The sequence below is a fragment of the Macaca thibetana genome, chromosome 7 (genome assembly GCF_024542745.1).
Source record: "Macaca thibetana thibetana isolate TM-01 chromosome 7, ASM2454274v1, whole genome shotgun sequence".
Classification (NCBI taxonomy): Eukaryota; Metazoa; Chordata; class Mammalia; order Primates; family Cercopithecidae; genus Macaca; species Macaca thibetana.
The window spans coordinates 134272041-134287607 of record NC_065584.1 but is presented as its reverse complement, the minus strand read 5'-3'; the positions used below and the strand labels follow the sequence as shown (position 1 = coordinate 134287607).

General features: G+C 37.3%; 1 protein-coding gene across 12 annotated transcripts in view; it reads left to right on the top strand.

The window, feature by feature from the left end:
* ATP8B4 (ATPase phospholipid transporting 8B4 (putative)) overlaps positions 1-15567 on the top strand; it is a 314125-nt gene that overhangs the window by 259405 nt on the left and 39153 nt on the right. For all 12 annotated transcript variants that reach the window (XR_007727270.1, XM_050797123.1, XM_050797120.1 and 9 more), the window contains one exon: positions 13027-13174. Coding sequence is in view for 11 of the 12 variants with exons in the window: in XM_050797123.1 (XP_050653080.1) it covers positions 13027-13174 (148 nt within the window). In the remaining variant the exon portion in view is untranslated. The remainder of the gene's footprint in view (positions 1-13026; positions 13175-15567) is intronic.

The following is a 15567-nucleotide window of genomic DNA, read 5'->3' as shown; positions in this document are numbered from 1 at the left end:
TATGTCTTGTCATTAAGCTATTCTTCCTGAACTTTAAGAAAAGGAAGTCTTAAAAGTCAGCACTGCTAGTTGATGGTACTTGCACATGAATCTTCCAGCTTCTCCGTTTTACCTGCAGTTAAAAAAAAAAAAAAAAAAAAAAAACCTGCTATATCATGCTGGTTAGAAACTATGACTAGACACTGCATATGTCTTTGCCAAATAAAAGTTGGGAAATTTAATTAGGTACTACTAATATAATTTAAATATTATTATTGATATCATTTTAATGATAGACCCCATAAAGTCAATTGGGGAAATAATAACTTATTTAATAATCAATTAAAATTTTAAAAGTAGATTCTTTACCTTTTGATTTTTGGGTTGACTCTTTTTAAATTGATATATATATATACATATTTTTGGGGCACATGTGATATTTTATTACATGGATAGAATGTATAATGTTCAAGTCAGTATATTTAGTATATCCATCACTTTGAGTCTTTATCATTTCTTTGTGTTGGGAAAGAAAGTCCTCTCTTCTGGCTAACTTGAAATATACAACAATGGTTGCTAACTATAGCCACCCTACTCTGCTGTTGAACTTTATAATTTATTCCTTCCATCTAACTATACGTTTGTACTAGTTAACCAGCCTCTCTTCATCCCCCCACTCTCACCCATACAACCTTCCTAGTGTCTGGTATCTATCATTCTACTCTCTGTGAGATCAACTTTTTTAGTTTTCACACAGGAGTGAGAACATGTGAAACTTGTCATTCTGTGCCTTATTTGACTTAACATGGAACCCATGGTTCCATTCATGTTGCTTAAAATGGTAGGATTTCATTCTTTTTTGATGGTTGAATAGTATTCCATTGTATGTGGATACACCACATTTTCTTTATTGATTCATCCATTGATGGACACTTGGGTTGATTTCATATATTTGATATTATGAGTAGTGCTACAGTAAACATGGGGTGCGGATATCCCTTTGATATAACAATTTCATTTCCTTTGAATAAATACCCAGTAGTAGGGTTGTTAGATCATATGGTAGTTCTATTTTTAGTTTTTGGAGAAATCTCCATAGTGTTTTCTCTAGTGGCTGTACCAATTTACATTCTCACCAACAAAGTGTAATAGCTCCCTTTACCAGCATCTGTTATTTATTTATTTATTTTTTAATAGTAGCTATTCTAGTTGAAATAAAATCACATCTCACTGTGGTTTTGATTTGCATGTCTCGGATGATTAATGATGTTGAGCATTTTTTTCATAGATATGTTGGCTATTTGTGTGTCTTCTTTTGAGAAACATCTATTCATGTTCTTTGCTTTTTAATTGGGTTGTTTTCTTACTGTTGAATTGAGTTCCTTGTATATTCTGGATATTAGTCCCTTGTTGGATGAATAGTTTACAAATACTTCCTTCCTTTCAGCAGACTGTCTCTTCAGTGTGTTGATTGTTTCCTTTGCGGTGCAGAAGCTTTTTTATTTCATGTAGTCTCACTTGTTTATGTTTTTGTTGCCTGTGCTTTTGAGGTCTTAGCCATAAAATCATTGCCTAGAGACCAGTGTCTGGAAGTTGTTTTCCCTATGTTATCTTCTAGTAGTTATATCATTTGGGGGATTATATGTAAGTCTTTAATTCATATTGAGTTAATTTTTGTATATGGTGAGAGATAGGGGTCCAGTTTCATTCTTCTGCATATGGATATTCAATTTTCCCATCACTGCTTATTGAAGAGGATGTCCATTCCCTAGTGTGTGTACTTGGTGTCTTTGTCAAAAATCCAATGACTGTAAATGTTTGGATTTATTTCTGGGTTCTGTATTCTGTTCCATTGGCCTATGTGTCTGTTTTATACCAATACTGTGCTGTTTTGGTTACTTTAGTTTTGTAATATATTTTGTAGTCAGATAGTGTGATGCCTCTAGCTTTGTTCTTTTTGGTCAGGATTGCTTTGGCTATTTGGGCTCTTTTTTGGTTCCATATGAATGTTAGGATTTTTTTTCCGTTTCTGTGAAAAATAACATTGATATTTAGATAGAAATTGCATTGGGTAGTGTGATCATTTTAACAATATGAATTATTTCAATCTATGAGCATAGAATATATTTTCATTTGTTCGTGCCCTCTCCAATTTCTTTCACTGGTGTTTTGTAGTTTTCCTTGTGGAGGTTTTTCACCTCCTGGGTTAAATTTATCATTAAGTATTTTTTTTTTTTAAAAAGCTATTGTAAATGGGATTGCTTTCTTGATTTCTTTCTCAGGTACTTCATTATTGATGTATAGAAACACTACGGATTTTGTATCCTAAAACTTTACTGAATTTGGTTATCAGTTCTAAGAGTTTTTGGTGGAATCATTTGATTTTTTTCTGAATGTGAGATCATGTTGCTTGCAAACAGGAACAATTTGACTTCTATGTTTTAATTTGGATGGCTTTGATTTTTTTCTCTTGCCTGATTGCTCTGGCTAGGGCTTTCAGTTATGATGAATCAGAGTATAAAAGTGAGCATCCTTGTCTTGTTCTAGTGCTTAGAAAAAAGAGTTTCAACTCTTCCTCGTTCAGTATGATGTTAGCTTTGTGTGTCATATATAGATTTTATTATGTTGAGTTGTGTTCCATCTACACCTAGTTTGTTGAGAGTTTTTATCATGAAGGGATGTTGAATTTTATCAAATGCTTTTTCTGCATCGATTGAGATAACTATATGGTTTTTGTCCTTCATTTTGTTGACGTGATGTATCATGTTTATTACATATGTTGAACCATGCTTGCATTCCTGAGATAAATTTCACTTGATCATGGTATATTATATTTTTGATCTGTTGTAGGATTTTTTTTTTTAGTTTTTTGAGACAGGGTCTTGCTCTGTCACCCGGCTTTCAGTGCAGTGGTGCAATCATAGCTCACTGCAGCCTCAGCCTCTTGGGTTCAAGTGATCCTCCCACTTCAGCGTCCTGAGTAGCGGGGACTACAGGTATAAGCCACCACCACACTTGACTAATTTTGTATTTTTTGTAGAGATAGAGTTTTGCCATGTTTCCTAGGTTGGTCTCATATTCCTGGGCTCAAATGATCTGCCTGCCTTGGCTTCCCACAGGAGGATCATTTGAGCCCAGGAGTTTGAGACTAGCCTGGGAAACACAGCAAAACAAGGCATGGAGCCACCACACCCAAGCCTGCTGTTGGACTTAGTTTGTTAGTTTTTAGTTGAGGATATTTATGTCTATGTTCATCAGGGATATTGACCTGTAGTTTTCTTTTTTTGTTGTGTTCTTCTCTGATTTTGGTATCAGGGTAATGCTGGCCTTGTAGAACAAGTTAGAGAGAATTCCCTTCTCTTCAGTTTTTTGGGATACTTAAGGATAACTTATATTAGTTCTGCTTTACACGTTTGGTAGAATCTGGTAGTGAAGTCATCCAATTCTGGCTTTTTCTTTGTTGGGAGACTTTTTATTGCAGATTCAATCTCATTACTGGCTTTTGGTATGTTCAGATTTTCTGTTTCTTCCTGATTCAATCTTAGAAGGTTGCATGTGTCCAGAAATTTATCCATTTCCTCTAGGTTTTCCTGTTAGTTAGCATGTAGTTGTTCTTAAAATCTTGATCTTATGTATTTCTGTGGCATAAGTTGTAATGTCTTCATTTTCATTCCTGATTTTGTTTTTTGGATCCTGTCTCTTTTTTTCTTTGTTAGTCTAGCTGAAAGTTTATTAACTTTGTTCATCTTTTCAAAAAAAAAATAAAAAATAAAAAAACAAGTTTTCATTTCATTGATCCTTTGTATTTTTTAGCCTATTTTATTTACGTGTGCTCTGATCTTTATTATCTTTTACCTTCTATCAATTTTGGGTTTTGTTCTTGCTTTTCAGGTTCTTTCAGTCATTTCATTATATTGCTTATTTAAAATCTTTTTACTTTTTTGATGTAGGCATTTATTGCTGTAAAGTTCTCTGTTAGCAGTGCTTTTGCTGTATCCCATAGGTTTTGGTGCGTTTTGTTTCCATTTTCATATGTTTGAGGAAATCTTTTCATTTTCATCTTACTTTCTTCATTGGCCCAGTATTCATTCAGGAACATGTTTAATTTTCATGTAGCATATTGTTTCTAAGTTCCTCTTGGTATTGATTTCTAGTTTCATTCCATTGTGGTCTGAGAAGATACTTGATATGACTTCAATTTTCAAAAATTTGTTGAGACTCATATTCAGGCCTAACTTATGGCCTATACTAGAGAATGTTCCATGTGCTGGTGAAAACAATGTGTAGTCTGCAACTGTTGGATAAAATGTCCTGTGGATGTCTGTTCAGTCCATTTGATCTAAAGTCCAGTTTAAATCTAATGTTCTTCATTGATTATCTGTCTAAATGATTTATTTGATGCTGAGAAGGTACTGTTGAAGTCCCTTATTATTATTGTATTGGAGTCTACTTCTCCCTTTAGATCTAGTGATATTTGCTTTATATATCTGGGTGCTTCAGTGTTGGGTGCATATATATTTAGAATTGTAATATCCTCTTATGGTAATATCTTCTTACTGAACTGATCCCTTTATCATTATAAAATGATCTTTTGGGCTGTTTTTACTATTTTTGGCTTAAAGTATCTTGTGCCTGATAAAAGTATAGCTATTCCTGCTTGCTTTTGGTTTCTGTTTGTGAGGAACATCTTTTCCTATACCTTTACTTTCAATCTATAGGTGTCTTCACAGGTTAAGAAGTTTCTTGTAGGCAGCATGTAGATCACATTTTTATAGATCCAGATCCAGGCCATCTGGATCACATTTTTAAAAAACCCATTCAGCCACTCTATATGTTTCAAGTGGAAAATTTAATTCATTTCCATTGAAAGTTGCTATTGATATGTGAGGTTTTGTTCCTGTCACATTGTTAATTGTTTTCTGGATGTTGTATATATCTTCTGTTCCTTTCTTTTTTATTATATACTTTTGTGTCAGTAGTTTTCTTTAGTTGTAACTATGAGTCCTTTCTCTTCCTCATTTATGTGTTTGCTTTACCAGTGAGTTTTGCACTTTTATGTGTTATTTGTAATAGTAGATATTGCCCTTTTGCTTCCAGGTTTAGGATTCCCTCAACTATTTCTTGTAGGGCTTTTCTAGTAGTGTTGAATTCCCTTAGTTTTTGCTTGTCTGGGCAAGACTTTATTTCTCCAAAGAGGGTAATTTTATTTCTCTACAATAAAGTAACCTTATTTAGAAATAACTTTATTTCTCCAAAAAGGATAACTTTTAAGGGTATAGTACTTCTTGACTTCCAGATATTGTCTTTCAGCACTTTAAATGTATTGTCCTATTATCCTCTGGCTTGTAAGGTTTTTACTGATAAGTCCATGGTAAGTCTGATGGCAACTCCTTTATAGGTGACTAGATGCTTTTCTCTTGCTATTTTTAGAATTTTCTTGTTGTCATTGACTTTAGACAGTTTGACTATAATGTGTCAGAGAGAAGACCTTTTTGCATTGTACTCGTTTGGGGATTGCTGGGCCTCCTGTATTTCAATGTCTACATCTCTTGCTAGAGTTGGGAAGATTTTATCTATTATTTCATCAATAGGCTTTTGAATACTTTCGTTCTCTCTTCACCTTTGGGAATGCTGATAATTCAGATATGTGGTTGCTTTGTGTTGTCTCACATGTCATGTAGGCTTTGTCTACTTTTGCTGATTCTTTTGTTTTACTTTTGTTTGACTGGGTTATTTCAAGAGACTTGTCTTCAAGTTCTGAAATTCTCTCTTCTGCTTGATCTAGTCTATTGCTGAAGCTCTCAAATATAATTTTTATTTCATTCAATGAATTCTTCAGTTGCAGGATTTCTGTCTGGTTCTTCGTTGTGATATCTACCTTTTTGGTAAATTTCTCAATCATATCCTGAATTGTTTTTCTCATTTCTTTGTATTGTTTATCTTTGTTCCCTTGTAAATCACTAAACTTCTATCATATCATTATTTTGAATTATTTTTATGGGAATTTCATAAATTTCCTATTCATTGGAATCTGTTACTGGAGAATTATGGTGTTGCTTTGGAATTATATTTCCTTGCTTTTTCATGTTTCTTGTGTCCTTAAGTTGCTATCTGCACATCTGGTGTAATAGTCACTTCTTCCAATTTCGTGGATTTACTTTGATAGAAGAGGACTTCCTCAATATGATTCTATGGTATTTGTTGGGTAGGGCACTTTGGCTTTGATTCTGGATGTGTGCAGTAGTATAGTCTCCATATAATTTATTTGGCTTTTTTTTTTGTAAACAAAGCCAGTGGTGTCTGTGACTTCCTCAGTGGCTTAGGGTATGGCTGTTAATGGAGGCTATAGTGAAGTTTTATTGGGCATGGGGACAGCAGGTGGGACGGTCTTGGGCACCAGTGGAAGCAGTGGCAGGCTGAGCCTGCCTGTCTTTGGGCCCAAGGGTAGCACATTTGGCACTGGTGTTAGTGTGTCCTGGTGGGCTGATTCTTGGGTCACCAGGAGGCTTGCTCAGGTGCCAGCAGTAGAAGCAGTGGGCTGAACCTTGGGCCCCTGGGCTGCAGGCATGCCATAGGCAATGGCAGTAGCAGTGGTTGGACAACTCTCTGGCTCCCAAATAGTCTATGCTGGTGTTGGCAGTGGCTGTGGCAGGCTGGTCAGGCCAGTCCCCAGGTCCACAGGTGGTAAGTACAGGTGGATGCTAGCTGTGGTGGTAGTGGCAGGCTGGGTTAACCTGTCTTCTAGTCTCTGGGAGGAGTGCTCACGATGGAGGATGGAGCCATGGCGGTGGATGGTGATGGAGCCGGGTGATCCCCAGGCCCCTAGGTGATATGCTTAAGCACTGGGGTTGAGGGTATAGAGGGTGGTCAAAGCTAGGCTGGACAGACCTGTCTGTATGTTCCTTTTCTCCTCGCTGTCCAGTGGTATATATGGGTGCTGGCTGTGGTGGACAGGGACAGGGTTATCCCAAGGCCTCTGGTGGAGTGCTCAGGTGGCGGTGCAGTAGCTGCACTATGACCCTGCTGGCTGCTGGGGTGAGTGGGATTGCTTTTAGTAGTCGCAGCCTTAGGCAGGTGACTGGGAAGGGTATGCTTTGGCTGTAGGTGGCAGTTATCTGTGGGGTAGCCTATCCTTAGGGCATGTGAAAATGTGAGGAAGTCCTGTTGCTGGAAGGGTGGTGGGGTTGCTGTCAGTGTCTTGCACTTTCGCTGTGGTGGCAGTGGTGGCAGTGGTGGTGGCTGCAGGTGGGGAATGTCAGTGGAGCTCCAGGAATGTGGAAAGGGAGGTACTGTTGGGCCTGCAGGCAGGATGCAGTCTGGTGGGGCTGGGCTCTCTTGTGGACCACCGAGCATCCCTCACTTATACTTTCCCTACATTGGAGAGCCCTTCTGGGCTCCCAGCCAGGCAGGATGCCTTGTTCCCTTCTTTCTTTTAGGTGTTTCCTGTCACTTCTCTCTTGAATTCCAGTGTTCTCTCCCTAGGCTGGGATGGGAAATGAAGGAAAGTAATTTCTTTCTACTCTGCTCCTTTTGTCATCATTTTAATGCTTTGACTCATTTAAAGTTTATTCTTTTGATACTTAAAGAAATCCTCCCCTTCTTTTCCAAAAGTCCAATTAGTGAAATTCCAGATTGCTGAAATTCAGACTAATGATGCTGCTATGAGTTTCAAAACCCTATTTTGGTGCTCAAAAAGCAAAAGTTTGGTTCTGTTTTTCTCCTTCTATATTTGACTCTGCAGATCCTCCTGAAGCAAAGCATATTTCTAGTTAAATAGAGAGGGTCACTTGTGGTCCTAGTAGTAGTGGGAGAAGGAGTGATTGAGTTAATATCTCAAGATTTTATCCAACTACATTTGGTTGACTAGATGACATAACTGTCATTATGTGGAAAGAATATGGAGAAATGTGAACTACTTGTATACTGTTGTTGGGAGTGTAAGTTGATAGAAACTCCCTAGAGGACAAACTAGCAGTATATTTCAAAATTACACATATGCATAGTTTTTACCCAATGATTCTTCTAGAAATTTCCCTTAAGAAAATAAGTGAACAAATGTATGAGTTTGTATAAAAAGGAATATCTATTGCTATATTGATTTATGATAATAGAGATGAGAAATAGTTCAAATAACCATCCATGAAGGATTTTGTTCAATGCTATGATATATACATGCAATGGAATACTCTTCAGTCATTCAAAGTGATTTTGTATTTCTTGACATTGGAAAATGTCCATGATATTTTTGTTAAGTGAAAAATGAGATTAGAAAACATCATGCATAATATGATCTCTCTTCTTGCAAAAAAGTGTGTGTATATATATAGGTATATATATAGGTATATATATGTATAAAACATCTACCCATCTCCTTACCTCCTTGCCTACTAAGATCTGAAGGACATAAACAATGGTTCTCTCTGGGTGATAGAATTATGGATCATGTTTACTTTCTTCTTTTTGGCTGTTTGTATTATCTGATGTTGTAATAGTGTTTGTGTAATGCTTTTACAATTAGAAAAAAGCTTAAAAATTGTCTTTTTTAATGAGAAGAAAAATATTCAGAAGAAAAAAAATAAAGAATTTCCAGCTAGACTCAATATTTCAGAAGCCTTGGGGCCACCTTGCTCAGCTGAGTGGAAAATAATGTTATTTCCACTCAGACTTGTAGGTAACCCCATTCTTAAAGTATAAGACAGAGAGGCAGCATATGATAGAATATTTTATATAAGAGGAATCATTATATTTGTAGTGTACATTTTCTTAGTATTAGGACTTGGGGTAAAATGGCATCCAGGAAAAGCTGTTGCTCAAAGTTGCTCTCTATACTCCTAATCTCAGCTACTTATATCTAAGCCCACAGCTTTGGGATGAAATTTTGAAATCATAAATTTGCACCATTCCTTTTTCTTGTGTTATGCTTTTTGAGTTCAGTGGGAGTTCATTAAAAAAGAAAGTGTAACCAAAGAACAGGATCTGAATGAAAGTAGCTATTGAAAAGAAATGACAAAAATGCTTATATTTAAACCTGTCAAATGTGCTTAGATAATTTTATAAACATGGATATATAATTTTCATACATATCATACACATGGCTTGTTTCAAATTTAGTGTCGTGAAACCATTTTAGACACTTTGAGTCCTGGGTTAATTTTGCTGCTGTAGCTGCCTTATTATTAAAGGCATGCTTAGAAAGTTACAATTAAACCCTGCTATGGTTTCTCAGAAAATTACTACATTGAATACATTTCACCAATTCACATGTCTTCTGCTGAAAGGAAAACAGACTGAGAATTTTGATTAATCTGCAAGGAAAACTCATTCTGTATTTCATTTTTGTAGCATGATCACGTCTTTTGTTATTAGAAAAATTCATGTTCTTTAACTAAATCATAAAGTGACTCCACTGCTTCTGAGAAGTATCCCAGTGCTATAACTAGGAATTGATATTTCTTCTTTAATCAACAAAATATGTATTGGTATTTTTGAACATCTACTTGGTGGAAAATTATTGGTTTGAATGTGCAGGGTTCTCAAATGCAAATGGCTTCAGGACCAGGCTTATAGCATTAATCACATGATCTGGGTTATCTATTATACATCAGGGAGTGATGGGGCCTTTGGTGAATGGGAACATCATGTTGGCCATAAAGTCATAGAGATTCTTTAAGACACTGTGTAGGCCAAACAAAATGCATCTTGGTCCTAATTCCTAACGCCTAGTCACCCAGGAAAAATAGTAGATTAAATTTCTCTCATAAATCATACAATTTTAGAGCACTTACTTAGGTAATCTTGTAGATCTTCTGGCACACACTGGTGCAGCAGCCCAAGCTTTCATGATCTATTTTGACTGGTTGGGGCATTAGCCAAACTGATTGGCTGGTCCCATTTCCTGAGCTCTAATAATGAAACTGGTTCAGAGGTTGAACATCTTAAAGGTCTCTCAGGTAGGGTAGTAAGGAATGGAACTGGGAATTCAAATCAAAATTTCATATACTTTCTCCCTTTCTCTACTATTGGCAGGGTAGGGCTGTCCCTTAACTGTCCCTCTGGCACTGTGTCTTAGTCCAACCTAGAGGCAAGCTGTGGCTGACTCTATGTGTAAACCAGCTTGCTACAGGAGACCAAGAACTGTGAAGGTGAAGACCTAGGTTCTAGCCGTGGGTCTGACACTAGCTAATCAAGTGGCTAGAAGTCAGATAACTCAACTGTGGAAACATGAGCTGTCAGAGGCAGTCCTTGTGTCTGAATCCAGTTTACCAGGTTCCAAGCTCAAAGCTCTGGCTTTTGTATCAAAAAGTCCAGATTCTCTTCTTTTAAACAGGGTGTCATGGTTTCAATCCCTTTCCCAACAGATTCTTTTTTTTTTTTTTTTTTTTTTTTGAGATGGAGTTTTGCTCTTGTTGCCCAGGCTGGAGTGCAGTGGTGCAGTCTCAGCTGACTGCAACCTCCACCTCCTGGGTTCAAGCGATTCTCCGGCCTCAGCCTCCTGAGTAGCTGGGATTGCAGGCATGTGCCACCAAGCCTGGCTAATTTTGTATTTTTAGTAGAAATGGGGTTTCTCCATGTTGGTCAGGCTGGTCTTGAACTCCGACCTCAGGTGATCCGCCCGCCTTGGCCTCCCAAAGTGCTGGGATTACAGACATGAGCCACTGCGCCCGGCCACAACAGATCAATTTAACCTTTCAATATAGAGTGCCTTAAGAGGACTGACTAGACGACTCTTTTTTCCGACCATTCTCTTTTCTTTTTATAGGTTGTATGCAAGCCAGTATGTGCCTAACTATGCTTTGCTGTGCTTGTGGTGGCGTGGGGCTGTGAATGCCACAGTTGCCTCAACTCTTCATGCAATTCCGCATGCCAAGAATTGTAATAAACTGCCCTTCATTACGCAGCTTGGAAAAACAGGCACTCTTTTGTTTTAGCATTTGCTATTTGTATTATGTGGTTAAGCATTGTATGTTACGCTTGCAAAAATGTATAGCTCGTAGTCATTGAAGGGAGTTGTGTGTAGCTTTTTCCCTTCCTAATAAATCGTTTTTGTGAGAACCAGCTGGTGTTTGAAGAGCTAAGTTCCAGGAAGAAAAAGAAATGACAGCTATAGAGCGTGGGCAAAGTTCTAAAAATATGGAAGCCCAATCTGGCCAAGAGATGTTGGCCTGTGCAGAGAAAGTGCAGTGACAATATCAGCAGAGCCAGAAAAACTGTCCCTTTTCTGCCTGGAAAAGGGTTCATGTGAGATGTTAGGAAGACAGTTTAAGGAGAAAAAAGTCCTAAGTAAATAGAATTTCAGCCAATACTTTAATGAACTTCACCCTTCTTTGGAATGTTTTCACTCTCTGAGGGGAAAACAGAGATTGAGTCATTTATACAGCGAGTGAGAACTTTACTCAAAATGAGTACTCAGGAGATGTTTTCCCTGTGGTGCTTTCTGAAGTCGCAATTTATGAGCTCTGCAACATTGTCGGAGAAATGTTCATTTCCAAGGAACTTGTCTCCCTTGCTTTCTTTATTATTTGGCACTGTAAATTTTCATGACTGTGAGGAGGATTCCCTGACATAGTTATCTGATGGGAAAGTCTGATCCTCTCACTTAAAACAATGATTTTTCATGTCTGTTCTACCTCCCTCTCCCCTTTGTAACTCCCTAAATTTCACACGTAGCACTCTGACTTTATAAATCTTTTTCTTTGATTCTGCAAACTGATTGTTAAATGTATGATATCATTCTTGGAACCATGTGACCTCTGGGTTCCTAAACGCAGATGTGATTTTGGTCCTGGACAGCAGAAGGAGATATTGAGCTTGAAGTTAATGTATCTTTTTGTTTTGTTTTTGTTTTTAAACTTAGTATGTAAACAACTGGTGTTACATTTTCAAATAATTAGACAGCCGAAGGCTAAAATAGTTATTTTGGTAAGTGGACATTCTCTTCTTTCAGAGAAGACTCAGCATAAAACGATTTTAATAAATATTTTCTACACAGGATGAGTAATTTCATTTCACCAAAAGACACAGTATTCACTTTCTGGTCTTCTGTCACTCCCCATGTTCTCCTGAGCGCTCATTTTGTGAATGCCGGTTATGACCCATGCTGGATAGTTCTCTGGTTGTGGTTGAAACTTCTGTAGGTATGTCAGCTCGCCCTACGTTACTTCAAAGCCTGCACTCAAGTGCTCTTGAAGAGGAAATTCCCTTCCTTTAAAGGCATCATCTTTCCATTTTGGAGAGAACAGTAGAATGCCACTTCTAAGGGTGCTCTGTCACCCTACAATCTTCCTCTTAGATGGCAGAGATGCATGGGATGTGGGCAGGATTGTTTTATAGCTACTGCTAATTAGATCTGGAGCATTTGGAGGGCGTTTCCATTTGGAACAAGCCTCTATAATTTGGTGTCTAGTTTTTATCCTAGAAGATTTATTATATTTTTTAAGCTAATGAGTACATTTTTTGCTTAAAATTGTCTATTCTATTACAATGGCTATGCCCATTCAGTAAGTACCATCATTTTTTTTCTTGTTAAAATTTTTAAAAAATATATTTCTCAGAGGACCGCTATTTTAAGCTGGATCGTATTACATTGTACCTCGAATTGATGAATTTATTTTATAGATAGATGCCCTGGAATTCCTAGAAGATTTCATCAATTGTCTTTAGTCTTGTGCTTTCCATTATTTAACAGTATTGCATGTCAGACAGTGGTTCTTAAGCCCTTGAAGCTCAGACAATCTTAAGTACCAAATCTATCAAGATCCCCTAGTTCAAACGCAGCTCAAGATGGTGATTTAGCTTTTAGGTAATTTGAAACGTTTAAGATGATTGTGTTTTCACTATGTTTACTCTCCTACATACTGGAATTTGGAAATTTGCTATGGTATTCCCATCACAAAGAATTATCCAGCTTGCTTACTGAAACTGGGTCTTATGCCATATTCTGTCTGAATAGTGGTGAAATAAATTTACCTCTAGGCGAGTTTCTTGTTAGAGTTAGGAGGTATGCTCTGTATGCTTTGTTATGTTTCACTTTTCACTCTCTCCTTTAAGGAAAGCAAAAGAAAATTTGTCTGGACAAAACAGAAATGTTTCCAATGGCCATGTAGTTTGTGAAAAAAAGCAGCAGCTGGAGTTGGATTCTATTGTAGAAGAAACCGTAACAGGAGATTATGCCTTAATCATAAATGGCCACAGTTTGGTGAGTTCGCCTAAGGTTTTTGTCCTTTCTTTTTCTTCACCGCAGTAATCATCTCTTTTGTGCTATCGTAATGAGACCTCCTTTGTCTTTTCCAGACAAATGTCACTACTAAATACAGGGCATACGCGATGATTTCCTGTTTGCAAAAGGAAAGGAAACTTCTAATCTATATCTCATACATTATTGTTTGGATCACCACAGTGAAGGGGAGGCTCCAAATAAATGCTAAATTCACAGAATATCAATCTTGTCTAAATGACTGTAGACCACTTAGCAGTATTATTTAAGTGCCTTTCTAGAGGGGAGTGTTACAGCTCACTATTACTTAATTAAAATAATGCAAGTGGGTGGATGTATTATAATTATTGCTCTTACTAATGTTTGTGACTTGTGGAGCACAACCTGACCTTCATGTAATTACTATACCAAATTATTGCCATTAAGATACCTCTAGTGGTTTTTCTAAATAGCAGCATTTTACAGCAATGCCAAACAATTTGCTTTGATTAGGAAATCTGGTTCTTGTCCTAATAGAATGAACTTGCATTGTACTTTTAATGTAGTTCAGATTCTAAATCTTGAACAAACATGAAAATACTCTTCTGAGTTTCTAATTTAAAATACAAAAGCTCCAATTACACACCAGTGAAATTATAATTTATATGCACAAAGAATTAATCTCACATCTTTCTCTGGCTTTGATGATCATTTTTCACTTTGGAGTTTGGAAAATAAATATATCTTCTTGTAGACAGTTTCTTAGAGGACAAAAGAAGTTGGATATGAGGATATTGTGTTTTCTCCCTTGCGATCAGCTGTCTGTTGTTAGCTCTTAGTGCTTAGAGCATTATCCAGCTGGATTCCAGACATAATGATGTGTTGCCTTCTACACCATGGAAAGTTACAGAGCTCAGCTGCAGGCCAAACTCAGTTGAAAGTTTGTCCAAATGACACAAAATTCTCTTTTGCACAGAATAACAGTAACTGAAAATTATGACTGTCATCTGGGTCTTAAAGCTGGTGGCCCCCAAGCTGAATTGCCCAGAGACCACAATATAGAAAGGGGACCTTATGAGTTATACTTTGACTTTCTCTCAGGCTCAAAGGATCCAATGTGTGGTGGCATTAGAGTACTCAGGTGATAATTTATACCATTTTCTCTCTCTGTCTCTAAGTACATTGAAAGAAGGAGGTAAGATAGATGCTCTTCAAGAACCCCGTCAGCTTCAAAGCCTGAAACTCATGGAACCATGAAATGTCATTTTTAATTTAAGGAGATTTGACTATGTTTTTGCTAGTATGGTCAGAAATCTTTTTTTTTTTTTTTTCCTAAATCATGATTCTAATTTTCTTAAATCCTGATGTTTTGCAGAACGTAATTGGGCCTTTGTTTTTGCTGAGAGTCTTAGCATAGTTTTTCACTTGCTGATAATAAAAAGAGAGAGAGAGAAAGGGGGGGGGGGGAGAGAAAGAGACCATTCTAGGCAAGATAGGCAGTTATCTGTTTTCTCTTTCAGAAAGAGTGATAATATTTGAAAATGCCAACTCACAATTTCACCTAGGGATTATAGGTTTGAACATGAGAATTTTCTGTGCTGAGTTATGTTTTTATATTCATTTACCGATCCAGCCATTCATCCATTGGCATTTTTATTAAGCCTGCCCAGGTCACAGTGCTGAAGTCTGAGGATAAGATTGTGAATAGAACATGGTTCTTGTTTTAGGGAATGCTGTCTAGTGGATGAGATAATCACACAGTGGTATGACAAATAATGTAAAAGAGGAATGAACACAATGCTTTGAGAGCACAGAGGGAGACAAATTTACTTCCTTGTGGGAGAATCAGGGAAGACTTCCTGGAGAGAGTGATATTTTCAAGGAGAGGTAATGGCAAGTACAAAGGCACAGAGGCAAGAAAGAGCCCATTCAATCATGAGGAACAAGCAATTTGGCATGATGGGAAAAAAGTGTAGACTTAAAGGTGATGCTAGAAGATAAAACTCAAAAGGAACGCAGGGGCCAGATTGTGATGGGCTGTGAATGTCTTGCTAAAGATTCACGCAAAGATACTGATGACTCAAAGTGTAAGTGGATTTCTGTTTCCTCTTAATGTGTTTATTAAAGAATTTACAGTAAAACATTTTCTAGGAAAAATATTTCACAGTTAATTGGAAGGGATTGTGCTATCTTTTTAAGTACTTTCTTGGCATATCTAAAGGCTCTTATGCATTTGGATAGGAGCAAGAGTAGAAACGGTTGAGGAACCCTGTCTGTGACACAGCTTGCATGCCCCTCTTTTGCACAGGCCTCTCTGGGTTTCAGTCATTATGTTCTTCAAGGGACAATCCCCAGATCATCTGCTTTTCATCCTGCCTGCACATTAATAATCACAA